The sequence below is a fragment of the Stegodyphus dumicola genome, chromosome X1, assembly GCF_044657685.1.
Source record: "Stegodyphus dumicola isolate Sdum_Otavi_A_Nest chromosome X1, ASM4465768v1".
Classification (NCBI taxonomy): Eukaryota; Metazoa; Arthropoda; class Arachnida; order Araneae; family Eresidae; genus Stegodyphus; species Stegodyphus dumicola.
The window spans coordinates 113,201,327-113,217,597 of NC_140780.1; the positions used below are offsets into that span (position 1 = coordinate 113,201,327).

The following is a 16,271-nucleotide window of genomic DNA, read 5'->3' on the forward strand; positions in this document are numbered from 1 at the left end:
ATCAACGTTATTGAAAGAAAACTCTAAAAGCATTTACATTTCCAGAAATATATCAAAGTTCCTTTTCTTAAAATCAGCAGGTGTATCGTAGTTTTTATTTCTATTTCATTAAAAGCTGAACTTGTAAAATAAAAATTTTCTATTAGTGTAAGGTAAACAAAAAGAAAATCAAGAGACAATCCGTATCATGAATGAAATTCAAGTCTTACATCGGATTAAAAAGAAATATTCTGAATCTAAATGTTTATGCCTATTTAGCACAAAATGTGTTTATTTGTGTTATAAATTTAACTAAAACCATTCTTATAACAGTATGTTGCCTTTAAACTGGGTAAAAGTGTTAAGTATATTTTCTGATAGTATTGATATACTTGTCAAAGAAGTTCTAGAAACCTCAAATGTCGAAAGAGCATATGATAAGAATCTCCTTTCCTATCGCTACATCAGTTACAGGTTAAGGGGTGGCTTGAATGGATAAAGGAAATGTTTGTGCAAAAATATAGTAGTTCTATTTTGAAATGAGAAATAATTCGCTTTTTGTCAATTAAGGAAACTTGTGGTATTATTAAACAGAATGTCAGTGAAAGACATTGCGTTTGCATAGTGAATTATGAAGGTACTGAAAGGTAGTAAAGAAGGTGAATGAAAGAATTAATTTGAACAAATAAGGTAAGGCTATCATTAAAAGAAAAAACTGTTTAAAAGATGTATGTTAGAATTAAAAGTAAGATGTTAAAATTTAAAAAGATGTAACAGAGTAAAACCAAAGAATACTGGTAATTCCTATCTGGAAAACAGTAATTTGAGTACGATATTGAGAAAGTTGGTTTTAAGAATTTCTTTATGCATGTGATGCAAAACAATTGCTAGTTTATCATGAGTGCTGACATAGATGCAATTAGTGCAGGAAAAATAGTAAAATTAGTATAGTTAGTGTCTCTAAAACATGAAAAAATAATAGTGTGAGCAGTGTAAATTCATTTGAAGTACTGAAATATGACATAGACTAAATATCAGAAAATGTAAGAAATATTTTGGTATGTGTGGATGAAACACTGAACGTGGTTGTAAAATTAGAAATGAAAATTATCAACACACTTAAAGGTAATCGGGATTTAAAACTAAATATGATGTTAGAAACTTTGAAGACCATAAAACTATATGAGAAAGAAATACATTTAGATATAAATGGTATTAAACTGTAAAGTTGTGAATGGAAATTTCTGAGTAAAACCTGTAGATGATCTATTATGATCTAGGAATAAAACAAGTATTATAAAAATTGTAAGGAAATATTTGAATATGGAGTAAATGAAAACAATCCATATCGTTAAAATGAATAAAAAGGGATAAAATGTTGGAATTACGAGTGATGAGACAGAAATAAAAACATTATAATAAATACGTTAAGCTAGAATTAAGAAATATAAACACAGAAGGGAAATCATGAACGTAAGAAAAGCAATTAACAGTTATAGACTTAAGTTTTTTTTTTAAAATATTCGGTAATGTAAGGAAGATATTGTTAAACACGTGAAAGAAATTAGAAATTCTGTAGAAAATTTAGTAAAAGAACTAAGATCATGAAAAATAAACGTTTCTTTTTAAATACAATTTCATACCACTAAGTTAAAGTGTGTATAGAATACTAGAATGGTTTAAAAAAAGTAAATGAAGTTAAAATTCAGAATATATTGAACATTATAACGTTAAAAAAAGTGTGAAATTGCATCTAAAATTAAGTAATGTAACAAATAAACAGCACGTGCGGGAACGTTTCTGAAATATAACGTATAAGTTAAAAATCAGGTATTCTGAAATTTATGAAAGGTATGAAAAAAATAGTATGTGGAAATTAAATAAAATATTACAAATAAATTAGAAACGTTAAGTATTAAAAAAATATGACAGTAAATGAATATGTTATTATGAAACAGAAAACCTGAGAAATAAGTTAAAGTTTCATGAAAAACTAGAAAGGATAAAAGTATCAGAATAAATTGATGAGTCGATTCAAATTCCATTTTCTTATATAGGCTTTTTTACCTAAATCTGAATGTATCCCGTCAGCTTAGTGGTTAAAATCTTCAAACTACTGAGCTGGTGAGATATTTTGTTTGAGAGTTCAATTCTATATTTTGAATAATAGAGTTTTTTTTTTTAAAAAAATAGAAATTTCTAAAATAAATTATTTTCTTTTTTCGTCCATAGAGGACGCCATGAGCAATTCCTAAATAGATTATTTTCATTTTTCATCCCTAGAGGACGCCATGACTCCGTTGCCAAATTAAAAAAACTAACTTTAAATGAAAAGCAGGAGGTCTACAACTCAACCAGCAGTCTACGAACACCTCAACTCCACTCGAAACCACGCCTCCTAGTGTGATGATGTTGCCTTTGGCCCCGCCCTCTGTGATGTCATTGACCACGCCCTCAGCTCCTCAGCTCCTCCTGTCGCAGAACTGTCATTTTCATGCTACTGACACTGGAAGCTGACTATTCGTAACATAGCATTATACACCCTCTACAAAAGTCATTGCCCGGCCTTTATTACTGGTACTCGTAGACATATACTTTCGATTACAAAATTGTTTTAAATGTTGCAAATATTCATGTTTTGACAATTTCAAATTAAAAAATCAGTTTTGGACAAATTACGAAATCTATTTTATTATGCCTTTCCGTGATGCGTGTATATATGTATAAGAAAATTCCGCACTCATAATAAAAAAATAAATAAATAATAAAATAAAGTAACCAAAAAATGTGTGACACCGTAGACCAGATTTAACCGACATATTCAGTTTCAAAATTTGCGATTTTTGACGTCAATTTTCACATGCCTTGAGGGGTTTGGTTAATAGATAAATTAGAGGTTGAATTTTTTTTTATGTGTTACAATTAAATACTTTGATATTTTTGTGATTTACTAGTCTGTAACATTCTGTAATTTATACTTTTTTTGCGAATGGTAGGCTGGAAAAATTTTCACGCAAGGTAATTTGTAAATTTCAAATTCTAAACTAACGTTTTTACTATTCTCGTGAAATTTTTTTACTCTAGAGTCGTAATCTAATCTAATTAAGGAAAATGTATTAAACTAAAAGTAATTTTTATTTAAGCAAATAATGTTGCGCGTTGGCTATGTGGCAGTACTGAAGTCTGCCTTTGTTTTTAGAGCACGAATTTTATATGATTTTATGAACAAGATCTTTCTTAAAGCTTATTATATTAATCGTTTCGTGATATGTGCATAGAAATGCGCTTCACTTGATCTAAGCATCTAAACTTGTATTTTCTTTTTAAGTCACGAACAAATACAAACAGTTCCGCTTTTCAATTTGTGTTTTGGCATTTTCATTTTGAGCATTCGCGTCATTTTAAAAATTTTTTTGTAACTGGAAGTGTATGCCTACAAGCAACAGTTGCGAAAATACAGGCCGGCTATGCTGTTTTATAAACACCATGTAAAGAAAGCAACGTGTGCAACACAGAGTTATACAACAAAAAAAGTTTTAGTTATGATGTGTATACCTTTTAGGTTCCCCAAGAGTGTGATAGTAACGTAACTTATGCGTGGCTGTGAATATGTTACATTACGTTTCCGAAAACCAAAACTCTGGTCTCATCACTTTTTTACAGTCTTTTAAATAATCCAACGTACATTGTTAATGTTATTGTTAGTAAATTGATATTTTTATAATATCTTCGTGATATGTCGCCGTAATAAGTACGTGATTCAGATCGTGATAATATGTTCGTGATGCATTCATGATAATATGTATGTGATCGATTAGAAGCTCATTTATTTGAAGTAAATTAAATCTTAGAAATAATCAGGTATTCACTTTTGCTATAAGCGTTTTGTATCTCAAAAAATATTATCCGTGTCTTAAGAAAAAAGACTAAAATTTCTTGTAAGATTTGGTAAAGTATCTCATTGTTTCAGTTTGCAAGGTTTAATGAACTTCCGTGTCTTTTATATAAGAATTTTGTTATGTGTATTAGTGTTGTTCTTCTGCTTCAATGAACGTTGTGTTTAAACGTAAATTTCAATTATTACAATTTTTAACATTGTTTTATATTTTATACCTTTTTCAAATGATGCCGAGTGTGTCTGTTGGATTTATCGTAGACAGTACTGCAATAGATTAAGAAATATATCTAACATCAAAGTAATTTTAACTTGACCTTCCCTTCGTTAGTTTTTGAATTATTTTTTTCACTGTTTGTTCAGATGCAGTGAAAAATTTACTGCATTTTGACGTTAGGTTTCCTGTATACATTATTAATATTTTCGGACGAATAATATATATGAATTTAAGATCATACAACATTTGATATATATATATATTATATATATATATAGTAGTCACGCATTAGAATTTCCGTTTGTGACATTGTGTTCTCATAGTCATTTATTAGACAATACTCAGAATTTGGAACATTAGCTGTTACTTTGCCAGATTCACTGTAGCCTTGCATTGCTCCCAATCTTAGAAATGCTATTTTCTGCGCTGTTTTCTATGAAGAATACTAACGTGATCTAAAGTAAAGGGATACCTTCGTAACAGGAGGGTGAAAGCCAGAAAGAGGGTCTGTCACAAACTGGGTCAAACGCTTAGGGCAGGAAGTGACAACTCTATCAAAATTCAGGACCACGCAAGACCCATTCAGTGTGCCGGCTAGCAGGCCTCGTTTATCAAATAAAACTATTGTCATTTCTAATCCTGTCGGTTGGGGAAAATGACCTGAGTTTTTTTCTTTCAGAGGGGGGGGGGGGGTGATTTCCCTTTCCAGCTGCCACATAATCACATAATCATCATATCAGATGGAATAAAATTCTTCATGCATTTTCAACAGTTGCTTTTCAGTTCTAACCTAACACGTTTTATCGAAGTGTAAGCTTCATTATTCAGTTATCTGTCTATGATTAATTTAATAATAATAAACTCATTTATTGACAAAACTATTTTTTAAGGCGTAGCAAATTAGTCAGATTCATCTTTCATTGCCTTGCCTAATTTCTGCAACATTACGTGAGTAATGTGCTTTTGATTGTGTAATTCGCAACACTTTAAAATTTTGCAATCCTACCATATACAAAAAAAAGTTTTATTGTCCTAAAAATACTCGGAAATATTTGTTAATTAAAATATTCTGTAAGTTGTTATATGCATGTTAATTTTAATGGTTTAAGTGCAAAGAACAGGATATTTAATGAATAAAGGTAACACACAACACGTTAAAAAAAAGGCCCCTTTGGACGTAATTTAAAATCTGAAACCTTTCAGTTTTTTGAGGGAAGGGCTTTTAATTTTTATTTTATTTTATTTTATTTTTATTTATTTATTTATTTATTTATTTTATGTTAGTTGAAATTTATTTGAAGAACGAAGGTATTGCTTGTAAGTTGTTAAGGAAACAGGCAGTGAACAAAAGTTATCAATTTGTAGTTTACGATCTACTGTTAAGGTAGTATGAGAGTAGCAAAACATTGTTTTTCATCCGCAGTCATGCGATTATTGGAGGTGCTGATAACATTAAAGTATATGAATCCTAAAACGAATCTGTAAGTTTTACAAATATATTTATATTCATAATAATATTTATATATCAGCAGGTGTATTGCCGTCCAGCAGATATTGCATAATCCCATAATAGCTGGTTTTAAAATTAGTATTTCTACGTAAATCCTACATACAGACGGCATTCTACATTATAGCGGCATCAGCATATCTGATGCTGTATATTATTACAAGTACGTACTGAGTAGAAAAACTAAGAGGAAAATATTCTAGGGAGAGTATAATCACCTCGAACGCATTTTTTCCCTAACCATCCATTAAAACTTCCAGCACACGCTGAACAATTTTTATACATATTTTTTGTCCTTTTTAGAATATATGAGCATTAAGTTTGCCCACAGCTGTAGTCATGAACTTTCCTACATGTTATTGTTCGCTTGTTACTGAAATCTTTAGACACCTCAAGCTGTCATTAAAGGGGGGGGATGGTTTTCCTGTGTTATGCGTTCATGTTCACAGTTACGTAAATAAGGGAAAAAGAAGAAAATTCAGTTTTATGTGTCTTTTATGCTTCAAACCGCGGGCATATTATTTTTACCCTTATATTTTTAGAGATGTAGATCAGTTATTTTAAAATATATTGAAAACATTTTTCGTTGAAACTTAGCAGTATAACAGTAAAACTTAATTATTACTCTAGAATTATTTAAAGAAATATGGGATAAATATAAACGTTCTTTATACATTTTTAATATTACTTGAGGAAAATTTCTGAACAATTAAGTTTATTGTTTAGGTACTTTAAAGATACTTTTGTTGTACCTTTCACTTAACTTCGATATGTGAAATTTTTGTGGAGCAAATGGACTCTTGGGGAAAGACACACTATTATGTTCATAGCCATAATATTTCCTTATACCTTTTGACTTTTGAGCGAGGATTATCACGAATAAAATGTACCTATCATGGCTAACAAGCACTGTAAAACTCAGAAAATAAACGACGGAGGCAAACATGAATAACGTAGTCAGAATTTAAAACATGAATATCTAAGACGGAACTTAAAACGTGGATGATAACTCAAGGAAATGAGATTGTTTCGCCGTCGTAAGTATTTGGCTTCAAATTAAGCATCGATTTCACGGGCTTTGAGCAATGAAAGATTCAAACCCAAAAAAGCGAGGCAAACACGAATAACTCAGGCAGAACTCAAAACATCAATAACTTAGCAATTAAGATTGTTTCGCGGTTAATTTAAAAGCGTATTTGAACTCAAATATCTATTTAAAAGACTTTTATGTTTTTCTTCAACTGCCTGAATAGCAGCGTAATGTTATTCAGGCTGTTGAAGACAAACATAAATAACTCATGTAGAACTCGAAGCATGAGTAACTCAGTCAACTGGTATCATCTCTCAGTTCATTTAAGAAAGTATTTGGACTCAAATTATATATCGATTACACGGGTGTAGAGCAATGAAAGGCTCAAACACAGGTTACCAAGGCAAATATGAATAACTTTGGCAAAACTCAAAATATGAATAACACAGGCAGCTTGAGATTGTTCTGCTGTAAATTTAGTAATTTATTTGGAGTCAAATTAAGTATCGATTACACGGGCTGCGAGCAATGGAAAATAATGCATCGTGATTTGCTTGCAATGTTATTTAAAAATAAACTTTCTTAAATATTGTTAGATTATTTTTGGAGAGCTTTTGTTTCTATTGTTTACATTTGTTCCGTAATTAATTGTCCAGTCTATAAAGAGTGTTTGAATCCCCCTTTATTATACTTATTAATGTGCGAAAATAATACGCAAAAAGGAACTAGGATTATCAATCCTAGAAAATCGTCCGTCTCCTTGTAGCAGTCATGCTATAATTTACATAATAAAAAAATCAATCAATTTTTTATAGTGTTATTTTCTTCTTTTACAATATTTAATTTTAGTGTAAATTATGTGCAGTTCATATTTGTATTTAATTCAAAATTTAAGTATCTAATATTTTCTTTTTCTTTGTTTGTTTTAGGTAAGAAATTCTGTTGCCTTTCTCATTTGCTGACATAGGAAATGTAGTTTCTTCAGCTTTTATGGAAAGAGAGGTATTGTCTTTAATATTTTTTGACATCATGCGCCAGGTTTCTTTAAAAAACCTAATTGTGATATTTAACTCTATAATTCACTATTCGTTATGCTTTATGTGGCTTAAAATTGCAGGGAAAGTCTTTATAGTTGCCCCTAAGGGAAGTCATCACTTAAATCCGAATGTTATTCATGATTTATAACTAAAATTCTAGGAAATCTTTTATAGAGCAAGGAAACAAAAAAGCTATCACTAATAGCTTTTTACTCCTCATTATTTTGAAACTGTTTCAGCTCTTTAAGTCATGGACATTTTCCCCTGATGAATTATTGCTGTATTTTATTTCATTTATAACTTGCATGATATATATATTTACATTAAATAGTATGCTGAAATATATTACAAACAAAGAATGAAGTTTTTTTTCTTTAAAAAAAAAAGAGCTTCGTTCATGTTTGAGCCATTCTTTTTTGTCCTTCAAATTCATTAACAAGTGCAGTTTCTCATTTTGCTTCTGAAAGATAATAAACAGACATGTGTCTGATTTTACGTCACAGAGTGTTTTTTAATTGCATGCAGTTTTGAATCAGACAACGCTAATTTGCAGTTTTTAAGCTTCTATCATTATAGGAAAAAAGGAAAAAGTTGGAATGCGTTTGTGCATGCTTTTCCTATTATTTTTACTTAAGTATAGTTTTTTAAATTTGGGTACTTGATAAATGTCCAACGATATACTATGCAGTATACTTACAAACTATGCATTTACGAACTGACTGTGAGATATATCGGAAATAATGAATTTTAATAGGTTGAAATATATGTGAAAAAACTGTCACTTTTTGTAGAATTAGTTTGCTTTTTCATAAATACAGCAAAAGAACATTAATGCCTACATTCTTACAAATTAGAGTGGAGTCATTTCGGATAATAATTTCTTCGGATAACCCTATGGTCCGTCGTAACTCATTTCATATAAACATGTGTGCATGTTTATATAATATAAACAGTTATATATTTGCATAAATGAAAAAATTTAATTAAAAAATCTTTTTTAATGTATATAAATTTAATACACGAAAAGTAATAAATAAATAGAAGTGAATATGATAAGCGTAGCAGAATTTGAAAGTACTCAGTTAAGTGATTCTCTAACATATAGAGAAAAATGATCAAATTGTTCTTTTAAACGGCGAATAATAAGAAGAATAAAAATAAGGAAAAGTGAAAACAGTTCCAAGAAGAAAAAAAAATTATTTATGTCGGAAGTCATTTGTAAAATAATTAAATTAAATATTACTGTGGAACCAGAAGAAATCACGAGTGTGCCGAAGGTAGCAATGAAAAACAAAATTTAACATATACCACCGGCGAGATGAATATGTTCAAATTTGCATTTGATACGTTTCCAGCTTTTATCTTATTTTGAATCATGTTACGCGTTATTTGTAAAATTCCTTAATCACACGCATATAATTACAGGTAACTCAGTAATACACAATTAGCGGTTACAACAGTTTATAAAATTAGAAACAAAATATAATCTCGCCATTAGCTTCAGTCACCACTCCTGGATTAGATTAAGATATTAAGATTAATATAAAACTATGTATATAAAAAAATCTGATGTGTACACCACATAACTTCCTTGTACGGAATATTAAATTATACGCATTTTTTCTTAAATTTCATTTAAACGTATTGGATTGAATTAAATCTACTTCGTCGATAGCGCATAAACCACAATAGAATAAATGCACTCTTTAAAATTCACTATATTTGTTTACCATAGCGACACTTTGGCTCTAGATTCACTTAACAGCGTTATATTTTGTTCATATTATAATTCAGAATGCACAAAATTTATATCATTTGAAGAATTATCTAATCGTTGCCACATGTTCTATTCAAATACTATAATAAATCTAGAACGATGTATAAAAGAAATTAAGCAAACAAAACAAAAAAGAAACAGTTTTTCACAGACGATTCAGTATTTCTCAATCAATTAATTCAGTTCTCAGTTCGCGACAAGGCAAAAATACACAAAAACTCAAAATAGCTATATTCAAAATTTTGAAGTAAATCTCAAACACTTATTTTCTCGAAAAATTCCAGAAAGGATTAAGCATGATTTAATTCACAATGATAAATGAAGGCGTTATCTTTCTTGTTGCCAAGCTTAGTATATTTAGATTGGCAACAAATCTGCTATTCTGTTGTTTCAAATGTAAACAAATATGTCCGCCATGTTATTTAACAATTAGGCTTAACCGCAATTAAACAACTTTTAAATTGTTGATAATTCTACAAATATTGCTTGCAGATGTCCTAAAGGCATAAAAACCTTAACCGAAAGATAAGGACAACCTAATTTAATCATTTTTAAAGCAAAAAATGCACAATTTACAAACATATAAGAGTAAAGAAACTGAGATGAGCCGGTTAACAGAGTGGATATATATATATAAATATATTTATATACGTCTGGTGCGGCCGATTGCAACCAAAATACGAGGTGCACATCTACAAGTTATAACAGTCCTATATACAAAATTTCAACGTTCTGAGGCTACTCGTTTTTGAGTTATGCTAGATACGTACGTACGAACGTACGTCAGACACCATGAAAAATTCTCTTCAGAATTCATTTTAAAGCAGTTTTATAATTTTTTTTTTTTTTTTTTTTTGGAGAAAAAGAGTCTTTTATTCTGTCCTTACGTACAGATGTCACGCAAAAACATCGTTAAATTGCATTCGATAGCGGTCAAAATGGATATTTTCGTTCAAATATGCTGCCTGAAACTTTTCGCGATTACGATACTTCCTTTTCACTTCGTACAAGGAAGTAAAAAGGATTATCTTATTAGCGCATTTATGAAATGAGACTTTACTTTGATGAAACTTATAAAAAATAAATTTTAAGGTACTAAAAAGTGTTCACGAAACTCTAAAAACATGCGTCATTTCCAATGTCGATAGACTATTTAAACGCCAGAAATGATTTTAGTATAATTTAAAAGCATTTTATGAACAGCAGTCAGAAAAAGAACTTTTAAGATTTTTATGAATTACAAATGTAACCACCTCATAAAATTAATATTGTACGCAGTGTAATAAATTTCCATCCATCTAATACGTTACCAAAATTCTATATAAACCCAGTTAAATCAAGGTACATTGTTATTGGTATTAGTAATCACAAAATTCTTGTTGCTTATATTATTCAGTATTCTAACCAAAAGGACCTATTTTGGTTTTAAACCGTAGCTCAAAGCTCTCTGGTTATTCGTTATTTTTCCGACAGTATACATCCCAAAATCCAGTTTTCGAAATTTCCTTAGTTGAGTCACATAAAATTGTGATATTTACTGTGATACAGACTTCTGTGATAATTTTTGTACCTTACTGTTTATCACATTGCAGCTAGCATTCAGAAGTACGTACGTGAGTACGTTAATAGAATCATTAGGTATATTATAAACTTTACTTTTCTAACGTCTCTCTCTGTTTTTATTTGTAAATTTAGTAAGATATTTTACGATTACTACATATTTGTGTTGTTTATAATTTCTCTTTCATTCTGATCGAGGTCATTTAATTTTTTGTTAGCATTATCTTTGGATTATACTTAAAGTAATGATGGTTTTATCTAATCCAGTCTTTCCGGTTCTACGTTGGAAGAACAGATTTTCACCTTATACAGATTACATTTGGCCTGTAATGTTTCTATTTTATTAAATTCAACGCTTTTATATGAAGCTTACGAAAATGACGTATAAGGGAAAATTTAAAAACTTAGCAAATGAAAATCTAATGCTTCGCCCACACTTTAATATACACTCAATTTTATCAGCCATTATTTCTTCTTTTTGCATACTTGTGATTTTTCGTGTGTTTGCAGTATTATTTAAGATAATTAGTTTAGTATCAACTTAAAGTCAATATGAATTTTTATTATTGAATCCTTTGCTGAAAATATGGGAGACTCGCTGAATTAAATGCTTTCACATTCGGTTATCCTTTGCGTGTTCACCTTTTTATAGACATACAACGCATTCAGTGGAGCCTTCTAAAGACGACCATTAATTTTTTTTTTCTGAAGGTGTTTCTTCTTAGAAACGTGGTTGCTGTGAGGGGTTTCTTTGTATTTGCATACCTGTGTTGCTTAAAATAGTGGATGCATCCACTGTGCCATAATCTTAGTTCAGACTAGTTTCAACAAAAAATTACAATGATTCATTTTTATGCATCAACATTTTTCTTTGAAATATTTAATTTTCATTTAAATCACGTGAGCGAAATGTCAGTAGGCTATTTAAAAATGCGTTACATTTTACTGCAGTCACGCGTTCTTAAATACTAAATCTATGTACCATGTAAGTTTGGTTTAGTCGGTTACGGCAAAGCACGCGAAGACTATCTGCTTAAGGAAAGGAATGCTTTCATGGAGGACTTTCTAAGGGAAACTGTACCGTATAAACTGCCAATGTTCAACTATTTTACCGTTCGGTCGGAACATAAATTAATTTGAAAATAATACGTGATGAAAATTACAGCACTTAGATGTAAATGTATTTTTTTTAAATGCATGATATAAATATATTAAACTTGAAACATCCCATAAATAACTGAGGGCGAATTCGCAGTTTAAGAAAATTTATGAATATTAGTGAAATGGCCACTGACGTATTTCGTTAGAAAACAGCAAAACGACAAAAATTCATTTACGATTCTAAATTAACAACGTGGAAAAACTTTGAGAGCTTCATTCGTAGATATGTAAAAGACCAAATTTGTATTGAAAGGTGGGTTAGATTTTTCAGTTGTACTTGTCCAATAGCACATGCCTTATTGATTCGATCACAACAACTTTATATCGTAGTATCTGCTCTCTCAGAATGGCGCCTATTTGTTTGACTCTCACAGCGTCAACAAACTGCAAAATTATTTATTACATTATAAGGTATTTTCCCCCTCCTATTCGTGTGCCTACGCAGTGTAACTGGAAGCACGCTCATCGCGCATTCGGGAGGTCCGGAGTTCAAATACCGCAGATGGTAGTACGGATTTCTTTAGTTGCCTTGCATCGAAAAATTACTGCGTGGCACCACAACTTATTAGAATTGTTGTCTACGTTTATGGAAGCGTCATGTTTTATATCGACTCAAATTTTAATCGAGTGAATACGCAGATGTCATGCCGCGCACGCATACGCATCTAGTTCACCATTTTAATAAGCAGTAGGTAGTAGAATTCATGTATCTGGAATGTCTCAGACCAGAAGACATCCGGATATCCGGAAAAATGAAATAATTCAGTTGTTTTCTTTACTATTGACTGTATTTATTCTAATGCTGAACAAAGAATTTTATTAATTTATAGAAAAAAAAAAGTTTATATATTTTGTCTATTGTTACTTCATTGTTAATGATTTTCGTTGCAAGATTTTATAATTATACAAATAAAATATTACATTAGCATGTGCATAGGACATATACGTACCAGATATAGACTATTCTTCAATTTGCACGCATTTATCTAAATTTAATAGCGTCATAGAAATATTAAAATATATACTGTGCGTACTTTCTTTTCATAATATTTACTTAATAAAAACATTTGAAATGCAAAAATAAATTAACAGCGTGTTTCAATTTTTCTTTTTTGTTGGAAAGAAGTAGCAGGAGTACGGATACCTGGAGTTTTCAAGTGACTGAGTTTTACTGTAATTAAGTATATATAAGTTAAGTGTTTTACTATAATCGAATCACTTATTTCAGGAGAAAATATGCAGTTATTAGCCAAAGAATGAATGGTTTTAAACACAATTTTGGGGATGCTTAGTTTATTGACTGATTGATACAGCCTGAGTTTTACCCACTCTTTTAGGTCAAACGGGTTTCTATTAAGCGAAGTTTGATTAAGGGCGGTTTTAGTAGAAAGGAGTTTTGTGTTAGAGAAATAATTTAACTAATGATATTTTTTAATGACTGTTACTGAAAATATCATTAGAGAAAGTTTTTCTAAGTTTTGATGCGCTTTAGTTTTGAAATAATTAATTTTATTTATTTAATTCTATGATTATGATACAATAATATAATCTTAATTAAATTTAACTAATGAATGTGCAGTTTATATTTAGATTTTCTTATTCATTGCTTTTATCAGCGCAGCTGGATGATTCATGATGTTATTCCAACTGTTTTCGCTCATATTAACTTCCTTTAATGAATAACACCAAATTCAAAAACTAAACTGTGCTTTAAACATATAGCGCCGTAGTGTAATCAGGGTTGTATTCATCTTTAATAATTGTTTGCATTCCTCTCCTTTTACCTAAGGTCACGATCGGCACTAGGCCTTTTTTTTACCCGCTGCAATCTCTGCCGCTCCTAAGTTCTGCCGGATTTGCGCCTCCAAAATTATGCCATCCCTAAATTCTGCCTCCCGCTCTGTTTGTAGCACCTATGGTGCCAGCCCTGGAAACAGTTTACTTTGAAAATCTCTCATATCAGATTAGAATTACCAAGTACTGAAATCACTTAATACCCAATTAACACGAGAATTTGCCGAAAGATGTATCCGTTTGCTCGTGGAGCACACAGATAAAACGAAGTGGTATAGCCAGTCTTAGGAATACAATTATTTTCATAATAATTTTAATTATTAAACACTCAAGTAACACTAAAGATTGCTGAAAGATTTATCTCTTTGCGCATTGTGTACAGATTAAACGAACTGATCAGCCAGTGATAAAGAAATAAGTATTTTCGTAATCAGTTTTAAATGAAGATTTTACGTCTGAATCAGCGGTTCACGTTAATAAAACACCTAACTTCATAAAAGCCAGAGTTTTCTTTTAGAGACTTGTTTTGGAAAGGCGAGAATTCTTATCTGCATTAGAAACTTTGTACATTTTGCGCTTGTAAGTATGATTCATATATCTATGGTGATAATATGTTAAAGAAACTAAATGCAGTTCGTACCTGTTTTGCCTTTGTACCTGTAGAAAGCAGTTTTCTATCGATATAAACAGAGATTTATTGTAACTGAATAAATTTAATCTTCCGATAAGACCGAATAAATTTAATCTTCAACGAAATAAATTTATTTAATCTTAGATAAGTAAGATTTACCTAACAAAGCTATATTTATGTGTCATTTGCAACATGTTCAATGAAAATTCTTTACACATTCTTTAAAAGTCATGCAAAAGTTGTTTTCGTCTTCAAGTTTTAAACCAGAATGCATTAGAAAGATTTTTAACAACAAATAAGTTAAACTTGTAGTAGCCATTAAAACTCATTTTTTAGGTAATGCTTAGACACAGATCGGAAAAAATCAGAAGTATTATCAAGAACTTACAGAAAATAAAAATTTGGAAACCAACTGAATATATCATACTTCTCATATCAGAGCTATTTTGTACATAAATTTCGCTAAATCCTTTAGCTTCATTGAGGGAAGGATTAGTTTTCAGTGATGTTAAATAAGGTAATGGTAAGTTACATATGGTCAGCTTTAATCGCAGATACATTAGTTAATCCCTTATATATATGTATTACGTCTTCATAATACATATTATTCTTGGACCAGTTTTGACTCTGCCCCATAGAAATTAACTAGTCAATGAAAATTTTCGTAAAGATGTCAGGGTAAGTGACGCAGTAGCACTATTTATTGAATATACATTAATGGATGCTCGAAAAAATGTTATTATATGATGCTATTACATTTCTTTGTTAAGATTCGGATAAAATTTCAAGCAGCTAAAGATCAGAATAATTTCAGACGCGTTTCATGATATTAGAAAGTTATCAAAATGCAAAGCTTATACTTAAAAATAATCAAAGAAATGTTTATGCGTGTTAACGTTTAAGACAAGCAGGAGAGGAACGTAGTTAGTGTAGTATTTAGTTAGTGTAGTAGTTAGTGAACGTAGTTAGGAAGTATTTGATGATAAATAATAATTATAGAAGAGTTTAAATTAAAATATATGTTGCTTTAAGCTATTACACAGAAAATTTATAATTTACTTTACACATGTTTTTAAAATACTAGATTTATTTAGATAATAACTAGCAATTCGATAAGGAATTTATTTAAATGCTACCTGCTTAAAGCTAGAAAGAAGTCGATAATAGCTGTAAATGTAAATAGGAAATTTAAATCTCCGTTTTTCTTTTATGAAGAAGTGTGTTCTTTTGAATATAAAGTAAAACAGTTTGTTTATATTCTTCTCTGTAACTATTAGCAGACGTCTGATAAAAAAATAGTAATAAAAATTAGAACTTTTGGTTCTTTAGTCTGATATTTTCTTCCAGTTGTTTGCTTAAAACAAATTAGCATAAAAAGGGGAACAAAAATTTATTTTTCTTTGTTAATTTTGCATTGCGCAGTTGAGGGAAGTTTATTGCTTTGTTACATAAAATGCTGAAGCAGAGATTTCAGGAGCGACTGTTATTGCCTGCTGTTTGTAATGGCTATATATCTATGAATGCATGTATGTATGCAAAGAGAGAGAAAGATTTTCCAAACATGTAGCATTTGAAAAAGTTATATATATATATTTAAATGAATTGTATTCATTAGTGTAATAAAATTTGCTACCAATGTTGACTTAAGGCCTCATGAAACAAAGTAAATAAATATTTGATGCA

At 30.1% G+C, this 16,271-nt stretch overlaps 2 protein-coding genes across 3 annotated transcripts in view; both read left to right on the plus strand.

Annotated features, from left to right (window-relative positions):
• Positions 1-2,515, plus strand: part of LOC146993242 (protein muscleblind-like) — a 202,910-nt gene extending 200,395 nt beyond the window's left edge. The window contains exon 2 of the mRNA XM_085807975.1: positions 2,263-2,515. Coding sequence (XP_085664101.1) covers positions 2,263-2,274 — 12 coding nt within the window. The 3' untranslated portion in view covers positions 2,275-2,515. The remainder of the gene's footprint in view (positions 1-2,262) is intronic.
• The window catches only part of LOC118198603 (muscleblind-like protein 1), a 713,982-nt gene that overhangs the window by 200,832 nt on the left and 496,879 nt on the right, over positions 1-16,271 (plus strand). Inside the window, exon 1 of one of the 2 annotated variants that reach the window (XM_085807962.1) lies at positions 7,604-7,630. The exons of the other annotated variant lie outside the window; for it this stretch is intronic. Coding sequence (XP_085664088.1) covers positions 7,619-7,630 — 12 coding nt within the window. The 5' untranslated portion in view covers positions 7,604-7,618. Of the gene's footprint in view, positions 1-7,603; positions 7,631-16,271 lie in introns of those variants that run through there. 2 annotated transcript variants of the gene reach the window in all.